The 21368-nt window shown below is 43.8% G+C and overlaps 1 protein-coding gene across 3 annotated transcripts in view; it reads right to left on the bottom strand.

Moving 5' to 3' along the window:
• Positions 1-21368, bottom strand: part of Nhsl1 (NHS like 1) — a 138567-nt gene that overhangs the window by 94871 nt on the left and 22328 nt on the right. The window contains exon 1 of one of the 3 annotated variants that reach the window (XM_029532957.1): positions 19069-19124. The exons of the other annotated variants lie outside the window; for them this stretch is intronic. Within the exon in view, the coding sequence (XP_029388817.1) occupies positions 19069-19084 (16 nt within the window). The 5' untranslated portion in view covers positions 19085-19124. Of the gene's footprint in view, positions 1-19068; positions 19125-21368 lie in introns of those variants that run through there. 3 annotated transcript variants of the gene reach the window in all.

Genomic DNA, 21368 nt, shown 5'->3' with positions numbered 1-21368 from the left:
GGTGAATGGAGGCCACTTGCACTTCTCAAGTACTTCAGTTCTGAAGCGATTGCATAATGCATGAACTTTACCTTGACCACTGAGTAAGGAGAAGTTCATATATGGATGGAGTAAGAAGCTATTGCCATAAAGCCAACAAGAGATGGGCTGCTGGAAATGGAACAAACGGGCAGGTCTCAGAGAGATGCAGGGCAAGATATAACTGTACACTAAAAACAAGAAAGATAACTCATGAGCAGAATTCTGTGATGAAAGTGACAAGGTGGGAGACTGTTGTCACTGGAGAGGAAAGAAATCAAAATAGCTAGACAGGCAAGGGGAAGACTCCCATGAGCACTGGAGTCTGCACCCGTAAGACAGGCCACAGAGGGTACAGAAAACTGACACCTGCCACGAGTTCCCAGAGGAGCATCAGGTGCCCAGACTTCCACCCTAAACCCAGACTTGGGCACACTAAAAAGAACAAGTAAAAATTAGGGAGACCAGATTGTAGACTTCTTTTCTTGCCAGGTGAATGCGTCAACTCTTGCTTTATGTAGCCCACACTGGCTGAGAACTTGTTATGCAGTTCAGATTAGCCTAGAAAATGGGAGATTACAGACCAGATGCCCCTGCCTGCCTGCCTGCCTGCCTGCCTTTCTGTATTCTGATACATCCAGGCTTCCATGAGCTTTACATCCATCTTGCTTTGACCTCCTGAGAACTAGGATGCCGGGTACACAGCACCATAACCATCCAGGTGACATTTTTAGTAAGAAATTCTGCCCTAAAGATAAGGAGGAAAGTGATGAGGGACTGAGAGATACCCTAAGTCAAGCAGTTAAGTGTAGAGTAGAGTAATTTCATGTTAATTTTTGTGATTTCTTGATGGGCTATGCTGATGGGAAATGGTCAGGTCTACAGTGGCAGATTATCTGAGGATTTCAGGTTGGGAAAACCCAAACCCTAGGCAATGGGGTTGGTGCTGCTGTAGGTCTAGCCTGAGGCCAAGTGGCAAGACTGCTTCCTGTTCTAAGAAGCAGAGTACTCTATGTGAAACAAAACAAAAACGGCAGCTAGAAGTGAAGAGCCCTTGCTCTGAGCTGAGTAAGCGCCGTGCACCTTGCGTGCATTGCCTCCATTACCTCGCTGAGATACCACCCTATCCTGGAGCTGTTGACTCTCCTTAGTCCCATGTTTTAAGATCAAGAAATGGAGAGTGCAAGAAGCTAAGCCACTTTTCAAGCTGACCAACTTGAACCAGACCAAGATTCTGGAGGCCGTTCCTCACTGTTCACTAGACAGAAAAGATACTTCCCTAAGTAAACAGAGCCCCACTTGGACAAAGCAGAAGCAACGGAAGCTTACATCCAACCTAAACGCTAAGCACACGTTTTACTGGGTACAGAGAAGTGCGCAAGCTTTGTCCACATCGCCATAGATCACCACGGAGTGGGTGTTCACAGACCACCACCGGGCTCCCACTGTCGCTTTGACTCATCCAGAACTGCCCCATCATCCAGATTGAACCAGTAATATTTTCCTTTCTGGTTTTGGAGCTTTGTAACTGGAATCACACTCTTCTTTGACTGTGAAATTCAGCTACGCAGTTGCGGGAGATAGCACATTTATTCTTACCACTGCATGATGCATATGAATATAGTATGGAGTGGAACAGAATGGTATGGCATGCTATTAACTTCCGGTTTTATTATTAATGGATGTTTGGGTTTGTCCAAGGTGTTTGAAAAAAGTGCAACTATGAACATTCTCATGCCCAGTTCGTGGCATGCACAGGTTTGCCCTCCGGTGGGGTCTGCACCTGGTGGAGGAATGTGCTGGGTCAGAAGGTGAGCACACAGCCGGCTTTCAGAGAGATTGCCATATGACTTTCCAAAGAGGAAATACCACTAGAGTGATTTAGACGGTTTTTGTCCTTATCAGATGGACACACAAGCAAAAAAATAAATTTAAATTAAATATACCATGGGGCTGAGAGACAGCTCACAGTTAAAAGTGCTTATAGCTCTTCCAGAAAACACAAGTTTTCTAGCACCGACACTGGGCAGCTCACAACCACCTGTAACTCCAGCTCCAGAAATCCAGCACCTTCTTCTGTCCTCCACGGCTAACTGCACAGTGAGGCATACACTCACAAAGACACACACGCATAATCTTTTAATTAAATGGATTATAAAAAGTATCAGGAATCCATCCACAGATATCAGAAATAGGCTTAAAAGGGGCTTAATAATCATCTGAATATTTTCAAAGCCTTGTGTAATCAATGCTGAGGGAGAAAAAAAAAAGGCTGGAAGAAAGGGTCTCAAAAAGAGTGTGTATAAAGTAGTAACTGGGCTGAATACAAGCTCTGGGGAACTTGGGGTGAGCAAAGGAATTTCCAGTCCTCACACTGCTCAGTGAAACCGAGACAGAGCTTCCAGGCCTCTGGGCCTTGGGCTTTTCACCTCCACATTCACCTTGGTGATGGCAAGGTTGTACTAATAAACTCCAAGCTCTATTTTAGGCACTATATTGTGTGGTGCAGATAAGAGACTATTTCTGGCCTCTGAGAGACAGAAAGGACTCACTCTAACAAGTTCACTATAGAACTCACCCAAAAGCTAAAGTGCGAGAACAGGGTATGTACTTTGCTGCAAAATACAAAACCAATAGTACAAAAAAAGAAAGGAAGATTATCTGGCCATATACACCAGGACACACAGGGAAGCTTTAACATCGGCACAGGACTGGATAAAGAAACTTTCACGGGGAAGGACTTGAAAATATTTGGCTATGATTATAATCGTGAAAATGAAGATGTAATACACTCTAAAGTTATTGTATTAAGACATGCTTTCCCACATCTCCTCTCAATCTTCTCTTTCACTAGGGTCATTCCCCTCTACTCTCTCAAGTAAGTAAGGCAAGTTATCAGTGAGGCTGACATTTCCCCAATAACTGGGATTCTTTATGTTTTTCCCCCAAGATGAAACCTTATGTTTTCCAGCCCTCTGTTATTGTTTGAAACTGCACTTCGAGCCACCTGCCATTAGTTTTAAAATGAAACTTTCTACCACCATTTCTAAGCGCTTTTGTACTTAAGTATGTCCTTTTCCTCTATTTTTTAACTCTATAGAATAACGAATTTTAAAATAAACTGACACGTGGTTGTATGTCAAGCAAAGCCCCAACCTGGGGCCCCGGATACATCTCTGATATTCTTGTTAGCTTTTAAAATTCCACTGGCATCTCTCCTGCTGCTTGATACTTGAAGATAGGCTTTAAAGGGACTACACCCTGTCATGTGTCTAACATTAGCTTCTTTGTCTTTGCTTTGTAGTGTTTAAACAAGAAAGCAAGTCGAGCCAGCTGTATAAGCAACATGGAAAGCCCTGGGGAGGCTCTTCAGCCGCCCCTCCTTAACCTGTTGACACAGACGGTTAAGACGGGGGGGGGGGGGGGGAGGGAGGCTGGGGGACTGCACGCTGGATTCTGCACCAATAAGGGCTTCTTTTGTAGTTCTGTATTTTGGAAACTGCATGAAGACACAGAAGGAAGAAACCATCAGGGGACGCCAGAGCTCAGAGGGCAGATCTCTGGTAGTTGGAGTACCGCTTGGAACTGGGCAGGCTCAGAACTGGGTTCTGAGTATCTAACCCAGGGAAGGCAAAAGGGAAAGGGGAGAGGTTCTTTTTATTTAAAATCTAAAAAAATGACAAAAGAGGCTGGCAGCAGCCTCACTGACATCCGTGACTAGGGGCTGAAGTCATAGCTGAAGATAACTGGCAAGTCAGGGGGGCAGGATTACCTTGTCCTGCCATTTGCGGGGACATTTACATATGAACGGTCAAGAGAAAGGGGTGCCCACTCTGGCCCATGCCAATCCACTTAGGAAACAGAAAACCCAAGATGAAAAGAGCCTCTTTGGCACTGCAGTGTGACAAATACCGTCAGATGTGCAGGGGCCATATAGCACTTAACACGCATACAACAGCAAGAAAAACAGTGGTTAACAAGGACTGTGTGTGACTAAGCTCCAGACATGCCTACTGCATTGCCCCATTGAAAGTTCCTAAGGCTCTCAGGGGCTAGGGACCACCCATTTAAGAGATAAAAGGAGCTGGACTTGCCCACTGCCGTGTACCTCTGCTGACAGAGCCGAAGTTATTAGCGATCAGAAATCCCACTCCTGCCCCTCCCCCAACCCCCGCCTGTACCTCTCCTACACGGGCTGTGTTCCAGTGGATATTTTCAAATCTAGTAGAAACTAGTGAATTATACACACGAGACTCGGATGTGATAATTATGCAGAGAAAACAAGCTATTTTGACATAATTATAAGGCTGTATAAGTAAACATAATTCCAGATGATTACATGATAAGCCCTAAATACCAAGACTTTATAGCTTACATTACTTTTTAAATATATCCCTGATACTCAGAGAGTCATTCTAGTAACAGAGAAATAAAGGAGGGTGGCAGACTAGAAGAACGGATATGCCGGTTTCTATTCAGAGGGAAGAGATAGAATGGTCTTGGGGTGGGGGTGCGGGGGTGGCATTCAAAGCAGGTCTGTGTTATCAAGAGTGCTGAACAGGAAAGAACCAGAAAGACAGACACCAGGCAATGTGGCCGTCACATCGAAAGGCGCACAGGGGCTTCTCTGGGGGAGAAATAATTCTGCTAAGAGAGAGGTGCCTTGGGGGAGGTGGGAAGATGCATACCCTGCCTAAATGACAAACTGATGTGCAGGAGCTGAAGCTAAGTGGTGGGGCACATGCTTGGCACATACTAGGTCCTGGGTTCGAGCTCAGCCACACACACACACACACACACACACACACACACTATATCGCTCTATAATAAGCTCATTTCAAAAGTGAGGATTAGTTGTCTAATTTGTTACAAGCAAGGAAAAAAAAAAAAACCAACCATGTATGTTTTCATAACCCTGGTGTAGTCCCAACCTGTCTTAAATGTCACTTGTTATTCAAATGGTTTTCTGGGGTTTTCAGGGGAGTCATTCCTGATTGTGCCCTTTAAAATGTGTGCAGGAGTCACCTGATTTCTACAAAGGTGCGAACGTGAGTGGGAGTTATGAATTATGTTTACGTCTAGCTGCCATCGCCATCTGACACAGACAGAGCTGTTCTTTGCCCTGATACTAAGTTGACTGTTTCAGGACTGCCAAAGACTTGGCCTATCCTGTTTATAACAATTTAAATGAATGGCTTTGAATGCTACAGTAAGAAAGTTCTGTTAATGTTTCTGAACGGGGGTAAAAAATCAAATGTGTGTCTGAATGACAAGAGATTAGTATGTTTTAAGCATTTGAGGTCTGAAAGGGGGCCCCTTGACAAAAAAGCCTGGCTCTCAGAGCGCAACATAAGAAAAACAGTGCTGCATCTCAAACATGCTCCAACAAATCGTTTGGAGATATTGAGAATGAGCCTTTGATATAAAACAATCACCAGTCCTTTGATTTATTATTGTTGACTTTCCTGAACAAAGTCAGCAAATAATAGCAAACGATGTCTTTGGTTTTCATGGAAACCCACAGAGGTCCAAGACACACTCTTGCCTTGATATTTCAAAAGTTATGGAAAGATCTTTGATCATCCATAAATAAGGGCCTCACACAGGTGTCAGGATGGGCATTCAATTTATTGTCTGTCAGAGATTCAATATTAAGGCTTTGCGGAAGTCAGATCTTCCTAACAGAAGGGTTCGAGGAAAGACAATCCCTTCCCTGAACTCATTTATAGTTCATTTGATGTTTTCATTTTCTGTTGCCTCTAAAACAGGCCATTCGCAATCAGTGCTGTCTTTATGAAAGCCACATACTCTAATACCAAATTACCATGAGTTTGGCACCTTGAAATAATATCCCTTTGTCATCCACATTCCAGTAAGGTGGTGATCCACCGGCTCGGTTGGGATTGTGGGTAGTCTTACAGGCCTATAGCAAGGAGTGACCTGAGAGCCAGGAAAAAGGAGCTATCCCACTGGTATTCAGGTCAGTACCAGACCCCTCCTCTTGACTTCCTAGAGCCCAACTCCTTCGAACACCAGCACACTGACTCTTTCTCAGACTCAGTCTCTCAATGTTCCCCTATGTCATCAGCTGGAAGTAACTCTCCTTTTTAAATGATTCTGTGACTACACCAGGTTGGCCTGGATAGTCCAGGCTAATCACTCACTTGTAAAGTTGTTCTTACATCTGCAAAGCCTCTCTTCACCATACAGTATACCATGTTAACAAGGCACGATACCAAGAGACAAAGATTATGGAGGCCAAAAACATTACCCATTACAACAGGCAGAGGAATAAAAAATGTTCAGTTACTTATATTCATCAATGTAAGAGAACGCATACAGATCATCTGATTTAACAAACCAATTACATGGAAATGGAATCAAAGTCTGTCTCCTCCCAAATTCCCATGTTGCAACCTTAATCCCTAAAGTGACCACAACTTAAGGCAGTGCTGACTTGCACAATGGGGGAGGCGTGGATTCTATCTACAAGCAAGGCAGCATAAGCAGGAAATAGAAGAGAAGGTTCCTAGTCTCCAGTCACATTCTACGCATCTTATCTCTTTTTATATCCCATGAAAATCATTGCAGCGGCTAGGCAGGACAGTTATCTCTATTTAGTAGAAGAGAGATACAGCTCTGAGTGGTTAAGTAACTTCTTCGACATCAGTAAATGCTAAGCTAGACCCATGATCAGAAGCATTCTGATTCTTAGGTTAAAGGTCTTCTGCATCACATGAGAAGGTCTTATAATCTCAGAGACGCGCTTAGGCTCGTTTTTAATGTTTGAAGGGAGATATAGTAATACACACACACACACACACACACACACACACACACACACACACACAAAGAGAGAGAGAGAGAGAGAGAGAGAGAGAGAGAGAGAGAGAGAGAAGGCTTTCCTATGTACCCCAGGGTGGCCTTGAATTCATAATCTTCCTCTGCCTCTGAGTACTAGATTATAGAAGTATACCACCACGGCAAATGAAAACCCTTTCATGACTAAGTAAGATCTCAACTGGGCACTGAAATAATCGATCTAGTTTTAAGACAAAAGCTGTAAACAGAACCTACATCAGAGGCCCGATGTTCCTATAATTTTTGATGTCCACAGGAAAGGGAAATGAACTAAGCACCCAGGCACTTAATAGATATGAAAAGAACACCTCTTGGTGCTCTCTGAGATGGGCCCTGCATAATAAGCAGCTCATTTGCTTGGTACCCAATGCAGACAGAGATGGCCACAGCCAGGTTGTAGATGCTTTTATAGAGGAAAACAGAACAAATAATACAATGAAAAAAACAAAAGGATATGCCTAGAGTGGAGCCCTACAAAAGTATCCAGGAGATCTAAAAACACAGAACAAGGGACAAAAGACCTAGTGAAATAAGGCTACAATAACATTTCAAATAGAAATTACATGTAAATATTTCATATTTAAGTGATTATTTCATGAGAAAATTACCCCATATTTCTATTAACTGTTTCCCCAACTCTGATCTATTGCCTCTTCATTAAACAGGCACTTCACAGACCAAGGGCAGACCTGGGTCATGTCTCTCCATCGCCACAAAGCCCAGGCTTCTTTGCTCAAACACCAGGATTCCTAGAAACCCATTAATCTATTTTCCCTTGACTCTCTTACCAGCTCTTCTTCCTGTAACTATGACTCCAGTAACCAGTGATTAATATGTTCCTCTCTCTTCCTCCCTCCCTCTCTACTTCCTTCCCTCCAGGTTCTCCTGCAGCCAAAGCTGGTCTTAGACTCCCAACATAGCCAAGGATGACAAAACTCTTTATCCTCCACCTCTTCCCTGGGATGACACTAGATTTTTCTACTGGGTTGTTCTAGAAAGTAAGACTCACAAAACAACAACAACAACAACAACAAAAGATCCAGAAAAAAATGACAGTGCTTCTTGATTTACTCCCTGCTTCTGGTACTTTTAGACCTGTTGAGAATAGCAAGGCTGCTTTTATATTTTACTCTATTTTCAAAAGAAATTACGTTCATTGAAAGCAATGGTTAATATCCTTTAAATATGCCATTCCTTTAATGGGCAAGTATCCATAGAGACTTTTCTTGGTTCAGTTGATGAGCTAAGCCTTGGAGGGACCTACTGACCCCCTGCTGGGGAAAACGAAGTCTCTCAGCACCTCTACACAACATAAAGTAGTCTCAGTCCTTGTCTTAGTCAGGGTTTCTATTCCTGCACAGACATCATGACCAAGAAACAAGTTGGGGAGGAAAGGGTTTATTCAGCTTACACTTCCACATTGCTGTTCATCACCAAAGGATGTCAGGACTGGAACTCAAGCAGGTCAGGAAGCAGGAGCTGATGCAGAGGCCATGGAGAGACGTTCTTTACTGGCTTGCCTTCCCTGGCTCTCTTATAAATCCAAGACTACCAGCCCAGAGATGGCACCACCCACAAGGGGTCCTCCCTGCTTGATCACTAATTGAGAAAATGCATTACAACTGGATCTGGTGGAGGCATTTCCCCAACTGAAGCTCCTTTCTCTGTGATAACTCCAGCCTGTGTCAAGTTGACACAAAACTAGCCAGTACAGGCCCAAAGAACACATGAACCCTACTCCATGAGCCAAGGTGGAGCCTGCCCTCCATCTAAATGCTGCTAGTGAAGAAAAAGTCATCAGGTCCTGTCCTGCCCATGAGAGGACATTTGTCATCTGAACACAAACCTACCTGAACCCTATGGCCATGCATAAACCTATCTGAGCTGTTAAGCATTTTAAAAAGTTTGCTTTCTAATTTAGATACACACACACACACACACACACACACACACACACACACACCTATTATTTGTCCTAACTGGATCACCATCAATAAAATCACTAGAATTAAATTTTCAAGATTCCAACAGGAACTCTATTAAACTAAGTTAATAAAGCCCAAAGGGAAAATCTCTGTAGCTGCGTTTAGCATTTAGTCTGTTACTCCCAACGACAGAATGGGATGGAATGGAGTGATTTTTTTTTTTTTTTTTTTTTTTTTTTGTCCTCTCACATTTTAGGAAAATATGAAGTCACTTTAAAGACATACCTTCCACGAGCACCAGACAAGAACATGGCTCACTGGGGACTGCAGTTCTGGCAGTGAACCCTTTTTCTTTTCTTCCGTACTGTAGGATCAGATGCAGACAAGTTCTGAAGTAGAAAGCACTGTAGTCCACCTATGACTTAGCTTTGGTCTGTGACGGGCACTGTTAAAATAGAGAACTGGCCAACAGAAGCCTTTCCAATGAGGGAAGAGAGGTCACTGCACGGAGAAGTTGGCTGGCTGGCTGCACAGGAAGCTTCACAGAGGAGTGGAGACTACAGATACAAACTTTGGGGCCACACAAAAATACTGGATTATCTACACACAGGACTCTCTGTCCTGACTAGAAAATCCTTAACTTGACACACCAAGCACCACTCCCCTCCCACAATGACTCTTGTTTCTCTGCAGAGCATCCATACGGTCTAGCCCACTCAGAATCCTTGACTTGAGGCCCAAGTCAAGGTAGCTGGGTATTCATCAGGAGGCACCGAACTTAAAAGTCACTTTCCAAAACTGAAAGGGGAAGAAATTAAAGAAAAGGATCTCATCAAATGAGCAGGCTGGAGAATTCTGGGCACAGTACATACCAAAGGGACCCCATCTGTCTTAGGGGCCTCCAGCTCCTCCCAGCTAATGGAAACCTTACCTTTTTTTTTCAAATATCAGTTCAACACTGGATCCATTCTACAGTTTCATGGAGACAAGTGAGCTCTAGGGAACAACTATGACACCCTAACCTCAGGAAGACTGGCATCCTAAGTCAGAAAAGGAGAAAAAGGCCGATAGTATTTGCCACAGCAACACCATCATCTCGAGCAGCAGGAGAGACAACAGGCTTAGCATCACAGGCGTGGGAAAGATAACACAAAACTGTCATGAGAGGGACTGGCCTTGCAAACTCAATCCTAAAACCAACGACAAATATCAAACTGACATTTTATATTTGACTCGCTGGAAGTTATCAAAAGTTACTCATTGGTATCCAACCCTTACAGAATGTATAAATGCTGTGATTTCAGACAGACACACACTAAAGCCATCTCTTCATGTATGTGACAGGTTTTGGTCCCAAGATGCTCAGGATCAAAAGCAGCTCAGATTTGATTTGATTTGATTTGATTTTTACTTTTGAAGGCCAGGGCTGGTGGCATAGTTAAGAAATGAGACATTCTAAGCAAAAAACTCAGCTGTTCATGTACACCTGTACATTCGTGGCCTAAAAGTAACAGTATAGGATTTTGAGTGCCACCAGTGTTTTTGACTGTAACCAAACCAATGATGACATGTGTGGAATTTTCCACTGTTTTGGATCTATAAGCATGCGGTTTTCTGTTGAGGATGTTCAACCTACTGTTTTAAACATACATTGTGATTTGCTAACATGAAAGCTCACTTGCCATTTTCCTCAAATGCAAGGCAGGCTAGCAGTTATCAACAGAAATAATACAGAAAATAACCCCCAGGTCAAAAAGAGCTCATTAGCAGTCCCTCAGCACAGCACTCAGCCTATATAGGTAAGACTTAAACTATCCACCCGCACATTCCTCTCATCTGGCTGTGGAGAGATTTTGTAAAAAAAAAAAAAAAGAAAAAAAAAAGCACTTTTTTTATAAAAGGCACCATCTGAGCATTCCAAAGCTCGCTTTAAATTTTTATCAAGTATTTGTTCTGCCAGGAAACAGTTCCAAAAATGAAAGGTTTTGTTTCAGTTGCTGTGGCAGCAAACACTTCCTTTGGAGCAGGGAGAGAACCAGTAGGAGACTCTTCCAGCTTACATGAACTTCAGAGTATTGTTCTACTTTAACACCCCTCTCTCTGCCAGGATATTCAACTTGTGAGACTTTGGCTTCATCTGGATGTATTTATACAACTCAGAGTCCAGAAAACTTCGTAAAGGCTGCTCTAAATGTGCTGCAATGGGCACAGCAGATCTGCACACCATGCCACAAAACAGCCTTCACTTTCACAAGTCCAAAGTGGCTCTAATCCTCTGCTTAGAATGGCTGGGTCAAGCTTAAATAGAACTATCGTGTACTTTATACAAAAATGCCCGGTTTCTATATAAACTATTATTGCATCGCCAGTGTTATATTAGATTGACAGTGGCTTAGGAACTTATCCCTCAAAGAACTAAAGTTATCTGATAAAGGACAGACTTGAGATTTCCTGATGCTCCTTCACTAATGGAGGTTAGTCATTTTAACATATCTGGGTCATGACTAGCAAGGAGCCCTTTTTAAAACTCTTCCTTGACTTTGCTCCACGGTCAGTCTTGGTGAAAGAAGAACCCCCAAGCTCTGGTATGAGCAAGTGCACCTCTAGGATGGACAAGAACACAGTCAGAAGTCTTAAGGCCTAAAGAGATACAGGCCAGGGGGTGGGGCCAGCGCATCGGACACGGACACAAGTCAGAGGCTTTCCTGAAGAAGGTGTGGACGCTATTTGGCACATGGTGATCGGTCATCAATATCAGTAAATTAGCATTCATACCCAACACCTTATCAAAGCGTTTGTGTTAAACTTGATGGATTTCACGGGTTTCAGGAATGACAAAACGTTCTGGATAATAAATCTAGATCCATAAAAGTGAGCTCTCCTGGGATAATATTGGGCTTTTATGCATGAAAATATTGAATATTCTGCTACTCTACTACATACCCAGAAAGGATGGACCAGAACGTCTTTTGTCCAGTTAAAATGAGACAAGGGTCTGCTCGAAGGAGAAGAAAATGTAGCATGGCTTTGGGAGGAAGGATGCAATGTCACTGTCCCTGGGTCTTAGGTATGTTTTTACAGTCTCCATTTTCTTCTGCCATGCCTTCACCTGTAACCAGCACCTGCTGGCTCCCTTTTCTAATTTTCCAAAAGTGACAGGATGGCAGAAAAGTCACTACTCTCTGCTTCTAATGTAATCCAGCCTCCCTAGCCATCTCCTCCCTTCCTGGGCGGTGCCAGTCTGGCTCCCAGGAGGCTCCTCTGCACCCTGTACCCCTCTGCACCCTGTACCATCTCTCTCTCTCAAGATGACGCCTCAGGTCTCAATTCCTCCTGCTCCCACTTGTCCTCCAAATAACTGCCTGTCACAACTTTACTGTTTGGGCCTGGATCCTTCAGGCTGGCCTGGAACTCACTATGTAACTCAGAGCCCTCTCAGAATCTAAAACTCTCCTGGCTCCACCTCCCCGGTGCCAAGATTATAGGCTTGAGCTGCCACACCAAGATTTGTTTGTTATAACTTTGGTTTGAATGTTTAAGTGGCAGCAAAGGAAGCTGGCACTAGACTGCTGCTCAGTGGGATGAAACAGTAAGGGACCCACGGCCTCTTCCCATCACAAAAGATCGCTTTCCTGAGGTTTCCAAAGCTCTGCCTTGCAGTTTTTGTCACTGGAACAAGTATGGAGTCTTTGGGGAAATGACTGTCTGTGTAAATATAAACTCAGGTCCATGACATCACAGTTCACCACTCCTAATAGCTCACTGTGTGCTGTTCAGGTCTTTTCCACAGAAAGTAATCAAAAGAAAGTTTGGCCACTGACACCAGCAAAGAAAGGAAAACAATCACAAGTTAAAAGAGAGATATGGATATAGCTCCCTTGTCTGCCTAGCATTTACAAGGCTCTAGGTTCTATACCCAGGATGGCAAAAATTGAATGGGTATGACAGCACCCATCTATAATTCCATCACAAAGGAAGTGGAATTAGGAGTTAATTCAGGGTCCTCCTACTCTACACAGTGAGGAAGGCAAAGCCCATCTTTGCCAAGGCTTTCAGTAACTAAAGTCGCTTGCTTTGGTTCCTCCAAAGATCCCTAGCTTTGTCTTTGCACAAGGCAGGAACTACAAAAGACAGATCTCAAGCCTTGTGCACTTGGTGCAGCAAAGCCAGCAACTGCCCTTTCAGCCCTATGGGTAGCACTTCCCAGATCATCCCACTGCGCGTTCTGCTCAGTGAGGGGACCAGGCCTGCCCTTTAACCGTCACATTTACAGATATGGCTCTACCTGCTTCTCTCCAGTTTTAGAAATGTGACAGCAGGGCTGGAGAGATGTTGGCTCAGCAGTTACGAGCACTGACTGCTCTTCCAGAGGTCCTGAATTCAACTCCCAGCAACCACATGGTGGCTCACAACCATCTGTAATGGGATCTGATGCCCTCTTCTGGTGTGTCTGAAGAGAGACAGTATACTCATGTAAATAAGTAAATTTTTAAAAAAATGTTAAAAAAAAAAAAGAAATGTGAAATCATATGCGAGTATTTATTAAAAGTGTTAATTTAAATTACAGATGTGAAGAATTCCCCTTGGTAGACATAGATTACTACTGGCTGCTAATCCCAGGCAGTTTTTAAACCAGTGAAAGAATGAGAGGCACTTTAAGAGAGATGGTCTAAAGCATCCAGAGATACTGCTAGTTTATATACCACCCAAATTCTGAATGTGTGACAGTAAAATGCCCAGAATACCAGTTGTTTAGCTTCCCCTGCCTTCAAATGATGCTAAGAATCAGTGAAGAAGACAACAGGCGCTTTGCTTAATGCCTGCTTGATGGTTCATTACTGGAGTGAAGAAAGGGCAGGGCTGGGCATAGTACTCACCTAAAATCCCAGTGCTCAGGAGGAGGCAGGGCAGGAGGAATGTGAGTTTAAGGCCATCACAGTGAGACTGTCTCAAACAAAGGGGTGGGGGGTGGGGGTAGCGAGGGACCTTGCAAAGCAAATGGCTGCTTGCTAGCACACTTGAAAAATGCACTTGTTCCAGCACAGAAAAAAAAAAAAACAAACCAACAAATCTGTTTCTGATTCCTGACATTGGTTTCTAAATGCTGCCAAGAAAAGAATCTAAGGAATTCTTCTGCATACGCAACATACACAAGACAACTGGTAATGGGGCCTGTGCCTCATCCCAGGGAGTGTGTCTAGGAAAGAATAGGCGCCGTTTCCAACCAGGGCTGCCCTCGAAGGAGTAGCAGCACATGCCTGAAATGGCTCAGGACGGTTCTCTTGCTCCCTAACACAACACTCTGCTATTATTAGACAACCAGAGGCTTTCCTAAATCCGTAACTCGTGAAGCAGAAAAGAGGACAGGCAAGACTCTACCATGTGGAGCATGCAGGCAGCTGGGACACGCCCAACTGCACAGAGCTCAGAACTTTCCCACTCCATCAAACTTGAAAGACACACGAATGCTGAGAAGAAAAGAAGCCAGCCCTGCATCAGTACCTGCTTTAAAATCCGTGTTTAAAAAAGAAATTAAGAACCAGGGGGGAAAGCAAATATAAAATTCAACCCCTTCAGCCCCACAGTATACCTTAAATACGGAATTGATTTTCAGGACAGTCTGCATTTGTCTTTCCCAAATCAACATCCTTTTTTAACATATTGAATTACTTTAGTAACTCCAGAATAACATAAACAAGAGGACTGTGAACGGTGAACCATCCAAGGGCCTGAGCTATCTAATGCAATTGTTTAAAGTTGGCTCACACAGAGCTGACTGCAGAGAACTTAAGTTCAGTTTTGTTTTTCCCTTCTCAACAGGATAAAAGGTTCATGAAGGACAGAATCGTGCAATGGATCTAAAGAGACAACTTTTTTATTTTGCATGGCAGACTTGAGTAGATTCCCAATCCATCTATGTACAAACTGGCCTTAAACGTGCATTGTCAGATTTCAGAAGCATCCTCCAAGCGGCGGTGTTGGGCAGCCACAGCAAACCACTAGCATATCTCTGATAAAGCATTCTCAGTTGGCAGAGTTTATGCACGATCTGTTCTGCTTGCTGGCTTCTATGGTGCCCTCTCAGAATTCATGTCCACCAGAACTTCAAGGCAGGACTTACCTGGAAATAGGTTCTTGCAGGTATATTCAGTGAAAATGAGGCTAGACAAGAGATTAGAGTGGGCCCTAATTAACTGACTGACATCCACACAACACAAAAACCACCGAGTACCATACAGAGAAGGTCTCTTGGAAACAAGCAGGATCTGGTGGAATATGGTTACAACAAATGGAATATTCAAGTCCCCCAGTCAAGAAAAGACTCTCTCCTAGAATCATGTTATATGCTTCACTGGGAAAGAGCTCACATTCAGCCCAGAAAGGGGACTGATGACAAACCAAAGAAATAATTGTACCCAAGTCTAACTCGATGGACCAGTTACTGGGACTCTAAACTAGCTGTATCACTGAAAAGTCCATTCCAGCATGGGTGACAGTTCACAAAAAGCTACATCCTTAGTTAGAGCCTTCTGCCCAGCTTGCTTTGTAGGCTATTCCACCTAAGAGTCTCCTCTTCCCCAATAATAGCTACACACGTGCACACGCGTGCATACACATACACACACACACACACACACACGTGCACACACATATACATGTGTATATGTGCGCATGCGCACACATATGCACGTGCACGCACACATGCGCGTACACACACGCGCGTGCGCACACACGCATACGCACACCCACACGTGCACGCACGCACACGCATGCACCCACACGCACACACACCTCGCAGGCTTGCTTAATGCGCAGGCACATACACACACAACCTTGAGGAGAGGCCTTCAGAACCTTGTAATTGTGTGTGTGTGTGTGTGTGTGTGTGTGTGTGTGTGTGTTTATGATGAAAGAGCTTACTTATGTTTATGTGGGTATGTACAGAGCTTAAGTGGAGGTCAAAGGACAGCCTTAGTTTCTAGTTTGCTCTTCTCACCATTCTTGAGACAAGTTTCTCTCATTGTTGCTACATGGGACAGGCTAGCTTGCCTGTAAACTTGCAGGGATTCTCCTGTTTTCATCCCCCACCCCCACCCCCACCCCCACCATGCCATTGAAGGGCTGGGATTATAGACTTGCTGTATGGCATTTACAAGGGTTCCGGGAATCCAAACCCAGGACCTCGAATTTGCAAGGCAAGCATTTTACCAACTGAGCCATCCCCTCTCCCCTGCCAAATCTCACCCTTTTCTAAGCCCTGAAAGTTCCCTTAGCTTCCTGAGAATTCTGATCCCCCTTCTCTTCTCTCCCTCAGAGAATGTTTCAGATGGGTAGAGGCGCTTATGTGCCAAGACAATATAATATACCTTGATTTCATATGTCGGGCTAATGAATTAATTAATACAGGTGTTTTCTGCTGCCAGCACTACAAGGACAAGACTTTGCTAAAGTCCAAGAAGCAAGTGAGTGATATTGTAGTGACATCACATTGCGCGTGACGGAATGCTTATGAGACATCAGTCTGTGGTGGATTCGAATATTTTTAAAACATCTGCCCCACGTGGGAAAAGCAGTTAAAGATAATATTTATAAAGATGAAAGTTAGTGTACCATATTTAATAAATTTCTGTTTTTTAACCATCTTAGAGATAACTGGTATCCCTTGTGATTTGGGTGGTAAATATTTAATTCTGGTTTTTGAAGACAGTCATCTGTGACAATACGCTTATGTGATAAACACCGGTAGCTTGTTATTACTTATATTGTTCCGTCAGCTAGAAACTCCCCTTTTGGACCTTGATGGATCATTGACCGGATTATACAGGTACGTTAGTTCTGCTGTGCATCTGTCTACCACGGGGGCCTTGGCAGAACTTCCCCAGGGACTAGGAGCTCAGATGCTTCTCAGACAAATCAATTTGGGTGGGGTGGATATACTGAGATACTTCAGTGGTGACAGCAAACAGTGACTCACTTTACTAAAGAACCTATCAGTGATACAGAATAACTGTATGCTACTAGTCCGGTAGTAGTGGCAAAGGTAACTTCTTCTATAGACATTTGCTAGCACAAAATTGACAGAAAGCCAAGAAAACATGACTTCAGAAAAAAAAAAAAAAAAAAAACAGCCTCAAGAAAAGGAAAATTGCGTCAATGTGGGAGGGAGGCTATCTGATTAGAATGTTTTCTTTTAGCAATTACGAGAAATACACAGGAACATAATTTAAACAAACAAAAAAAGCAATCAAGTTTCCTTTAAGGTCAATGTTAATCACACTTTCATACTCAATGCCTCAAGCCTACAGCTAGCAATAGAAAGAAACCAATTATTGAAAGCACTGCTCTTTCCAAAGTGAGGCCACCAGCCACCAACAGGTGACCCTTATCTTCCTGCGTTTAATCCTACTTTGCTATGGGTTTACCTCACTAGGGACACAAATGGCTAGCTGCAATGCATTACTGCGCATTGGCGGGCTGTAAATCACGGAAGAGTGTGGATTATCCGTAGTTTGATGCTTAGAGATCCAAAGGGGGGCTTTATTCACTCTGCTCAGGCAAATTATACACACACACACACCACACACACACACACACACACACACACACACACACACACACACTTTAACATCAAAGCACTTAGTTGTCACTGTATGCCATACTCAAGTCTTAAACCTGTCCTAAGTTGACTATGAAATTGAGTCTGTGGTATATTGATCAATTCTCTAATAAAGTAAATTTGCTGTTAGGAGAGAAGAAAAACAAGTTGAGGCTCTAGGCAAGTTCACACCTGCATTCAACTGCAAATCCTTAACTCTGAACTATGTCATGACATCAGCTGCCCTGTGGAGAGTACACCAAGATGGCATGTTCTTTTATCCAATAATATTGTTGACTTCCTACACTTTTTCCCCCCCAAAAGAAAATAAGTTTAAAGGAAGCAATTTCACCAGAGCTCATAATTCTCTTGATCAAAAATTACTTTTTAGGAATATTCAAATTCATTCGGACTAAGTGTCCGGAGAAATCCACTCTTTATTGTGAGAATTAATCAAGGCTGGGCAGTGATAGCACACGCCTTTAATCCTACCACCCAGGAGGCAGAGGCAGGTGGATCTTGGAGTTCAAGGCCAGCCTGGTATATGGAGTATCAGGACAACCACAGAGACACCATGTTTAAATAAATAAATAAATAAATAAATAAATAAATAAATAAATAAATAAATAAAATGTTAGAGAAGAAAAAAATGTGTTCTTTTCATTCTTGTCCCCTCAATTTGGTCAACTCTGCACCTGGTATATCAACAAACATCTCCACCTTAAAGTAGAACGAAGAAGACTCTGGCGAGTTTTAAGGTGGCAAAGTTAAGCTGAACACCACAAAGACAGACACCCCACAACTCACACCCCATTAACAGCCTAAGGACAAAGGAGTGGCCTGCACAGCAAACAAGGCAGGAATACCTTCTCTCACAAGACTGAAAGGCTGTCAAGAGTTTAGCATCACCAGAATTACACACACAGAAAGACATGAGCGTCATAGCCTGCTTCAGCTCCAAGGAAATTCAGCGTAGAGACAATTTCATTTCGACAATCTCACAGAAAAAAAGCACGTTATCACACAACCAAAGTTCTTGAGACCGTGACAAGAGCTGGAAGAAAGACAATCTTCAAGGCCAAAGTAACTGACTAACAAAGAAGATCACACGTTATCCAGGAATCACCACAAATGCTCAGTTGCTCGTTGTGTTCGAATACTGAGGAAGCCATAACTCACATGTGGCCAGAGCAAGACATGCCTTCTACAGTAAAACTGGCTTAATTTCTGAGTTCATGGAACTAAGACTGGAAGCAATGGAATTCCCCCCCTCCACCCTTCTGCTCTATTGTAATTCTGTGCAGGAGTGATTCCTAACATGGGGAAAAAATGTCTCCTCTAGGACTCACAGTACAGCACTAAACAATTCTTACATTATGGAACTTATTTAAAAAAAAAAAAAAAAACAACTCTTTATCTTCAACTTTTAACCACTTTTGTCTATGAGAGAACAATGCATACAAAACGCAATGGAACAGAGAAATCTTTCTGTCTGAAAGAATTCCATCTTTCCAGCAGGAGGTCTTTCTTCCTGCTTGTAACCAAAAAGAAAAAACAAAAAAGAACAATGCCTTTTTTACTTTCATACTTAACTAAACTCCCTCAAATTCTAATTGCAGTGGACCCAACCCTATGGCTCAAATGACGGCTTTCCCAAAGCCCCCTCACCTTTCAGGCAGAACATTCTTCAGCAGGTTCCATGGAGGGGCTGGTGTTCTGGGAGCCGATGTGGCCTGCAGTGCTAGGCACAGCTGTCTCCCACCCACCTCCTCAGCAGCCACCGCCAGAGAGCTTGCTCACTCGCTCGCTCACTCGGGGCAGCCAGCCAGCGCCTGTTACTACAGGAAGCCACTACCCAATCCCAGCTTTCTGGCCCGGCTGCTGACACCCTATCTGTCCGTTATTTCACACCAGGAACCAGCCCGGGATCCTCTAGAAGGAGAGGGAAGCCCAGGGTCAGCAGTCTCTGTTCATCCTGTCCGGTGCAGCCCCCGGACACAGAGAACCCATGCGTCTGTGCGTCTCTCTCGGTGTTTTCCATTGCAGCAGATGTGGCTCTTTATGAGAACAACAGCACAGAAATCCCTGGATGCAGGTTGACTGTTTGCTGCTGGCTACCGCTAACTTTGTCTTCCTTGTTCCTTTTTGGTCGCATGCTCTCCTCTCTGATGTGGAACAATCATATACTAGCTTGTAATTAGCATTAAACATGAGGATACTAAACTCTCCACGTAGTTGAATACACACAAATCAGTGAATATGTATGAAACATTGATACACCAAATAGCAAATCCCGTGTACAGGTTCACTACCATTATTAGCCTACGAATGCTATGGATAAATGCATTAGTACAGAGATGTGAACTATGTCACACTTCTATGACATTGCCGCTTTTTCAGTTGACGAAATGAAGTCAGTATTAGTGCAAGTTTCTAACCATTGTGGCACAACTCAGTCATTTAATCTCTTCACTTACAAAGTCTCCATCATAGGTTCGAAAAGAAAAGAAAAGAAAAGAAAAGAAAAGAAAAGAAAAGAAAAGAAAAGAAAAGAAAAGAAAAGAGAAAAGAAACTGTCTATATTAGCTGACCCCAGAGGACTTCACCTGAACCCTGAGTGGCCCTTGGGGTCCTTCCCCACATACACTGACTGCAGGAAGTGACCATTGTTCACAGGCCCAGCTGCTGCTGGCGGGTCTTCCTCTGGACACCACAGGATGCAGGAAACTGACTCACAAACCCAGTCTGTCTGCGGACTGGATGCCAGTTGCAGCCCTCGCTGCACGGTACAGATGTTCTATGCTTCTTTGCTTCCAGCACCTGACTCAGCATAAGCAAGCTGAATTCCTCCTCACTTTTCCGTGTCACTTCACTACTTCCCATGACCTGAAGGAAATAGAAAATGAGGTCTCTGGCCGGAAGAAGTTAAGAGGTGAAGAGCCTGGATGTGAAACATTGCCGTTACGCTGGGATGGTAACTCTTAGAGCTACAAGAACCCTCGCGGCCCGGCTAGTTCAGTAAATCACAAGGCAGCCCATTCACCTAAGTAGCCCACAGTATCAAGTTCAAAATCACACTGTGCGCTTTCGCGTCACCCTGTGACCCTTACTTGATGAGCCGGGGTCACTGTCTGTCCCTCCTACCTGCAGGGATGGTTCATGTGATGTATGAATTGCAAATGTACTCCTAAAGTGTTCTTGCAAGTGAGATTCGACATTCTAAATCTACATCTCTAGTTTTACTTTTCATGTCTGGGTGTTCAGCCTGCATGTTAATGCCTGTGCGCTATGCACACGCTATGCCCACAGAGGCCAGAAGAGGGCACTGGATCCAACGGAACTGGAGTTACAGACCCACTGTTAGGGGCCATGTAGGTGCTGGCAACCAAATCATGGTTGAGTAGCATAGATAAGCAGAAGAGGGGGCGATGATACTTCAGTGGTAGAGCACTTGTCTAACGTGCCCTGGGTTGGGTCCCAACACTTGCAAAGGTTGGTGGAAGGGCAGAAAGAGGAGAATTACTAGAATTAGGTCTCAGGCCTCTAAGTAAAGCCAAGCAATAGAAGCACAAAGTAATATGATCAATAATAGGTTCTTGCCTGTTATTATCTAGTTAAGTTGTTCTTGGCTCAGTCTCCAACATCTCATAAACTGGGCATGGTAGGGCTGACAGGAGGACAAGACTTTCAAAGTCATCTTCAGTTACACCGTCAACCTGAAACCAGTTCAGGATACGCGAGACCCTGTCTCGAAGGGGGCAGGGGAAAAGGAGGCAGTGTCATTTTGTGAAGTGGTTAATGGGACCCATTCCAAAAGTCCCCTCTCTCTTGACCGCGTGATGTCATCCCTTACAAAGTGACCTCCTAGCCGGGCGTGGTGGCACACGCCTTTAATCCCAGCACTCAGGAGGCAGAGGCAGGCGAATTTCTGAGTTCGAGGCCAGCCTGGTCTACAGAGTGAGTTCCAG

This window comes from Mus pahari, chromosome 21 (assembly GCF_900095145.1).
Source record: "Mus pahari chromosome 21, PAHARI_EIJ_v1.1, whole genome shotgun sequence".
Taxonomy (NCBI): domain Eukaryota; kingdom Metazoa; phylum Chordata; class Mammalia; order Rodentia; family Muridae; genus Mus; species Mus pahari.
This window is presented reverse-complemented; position numbering and strand designations above follow the sequence as displayed.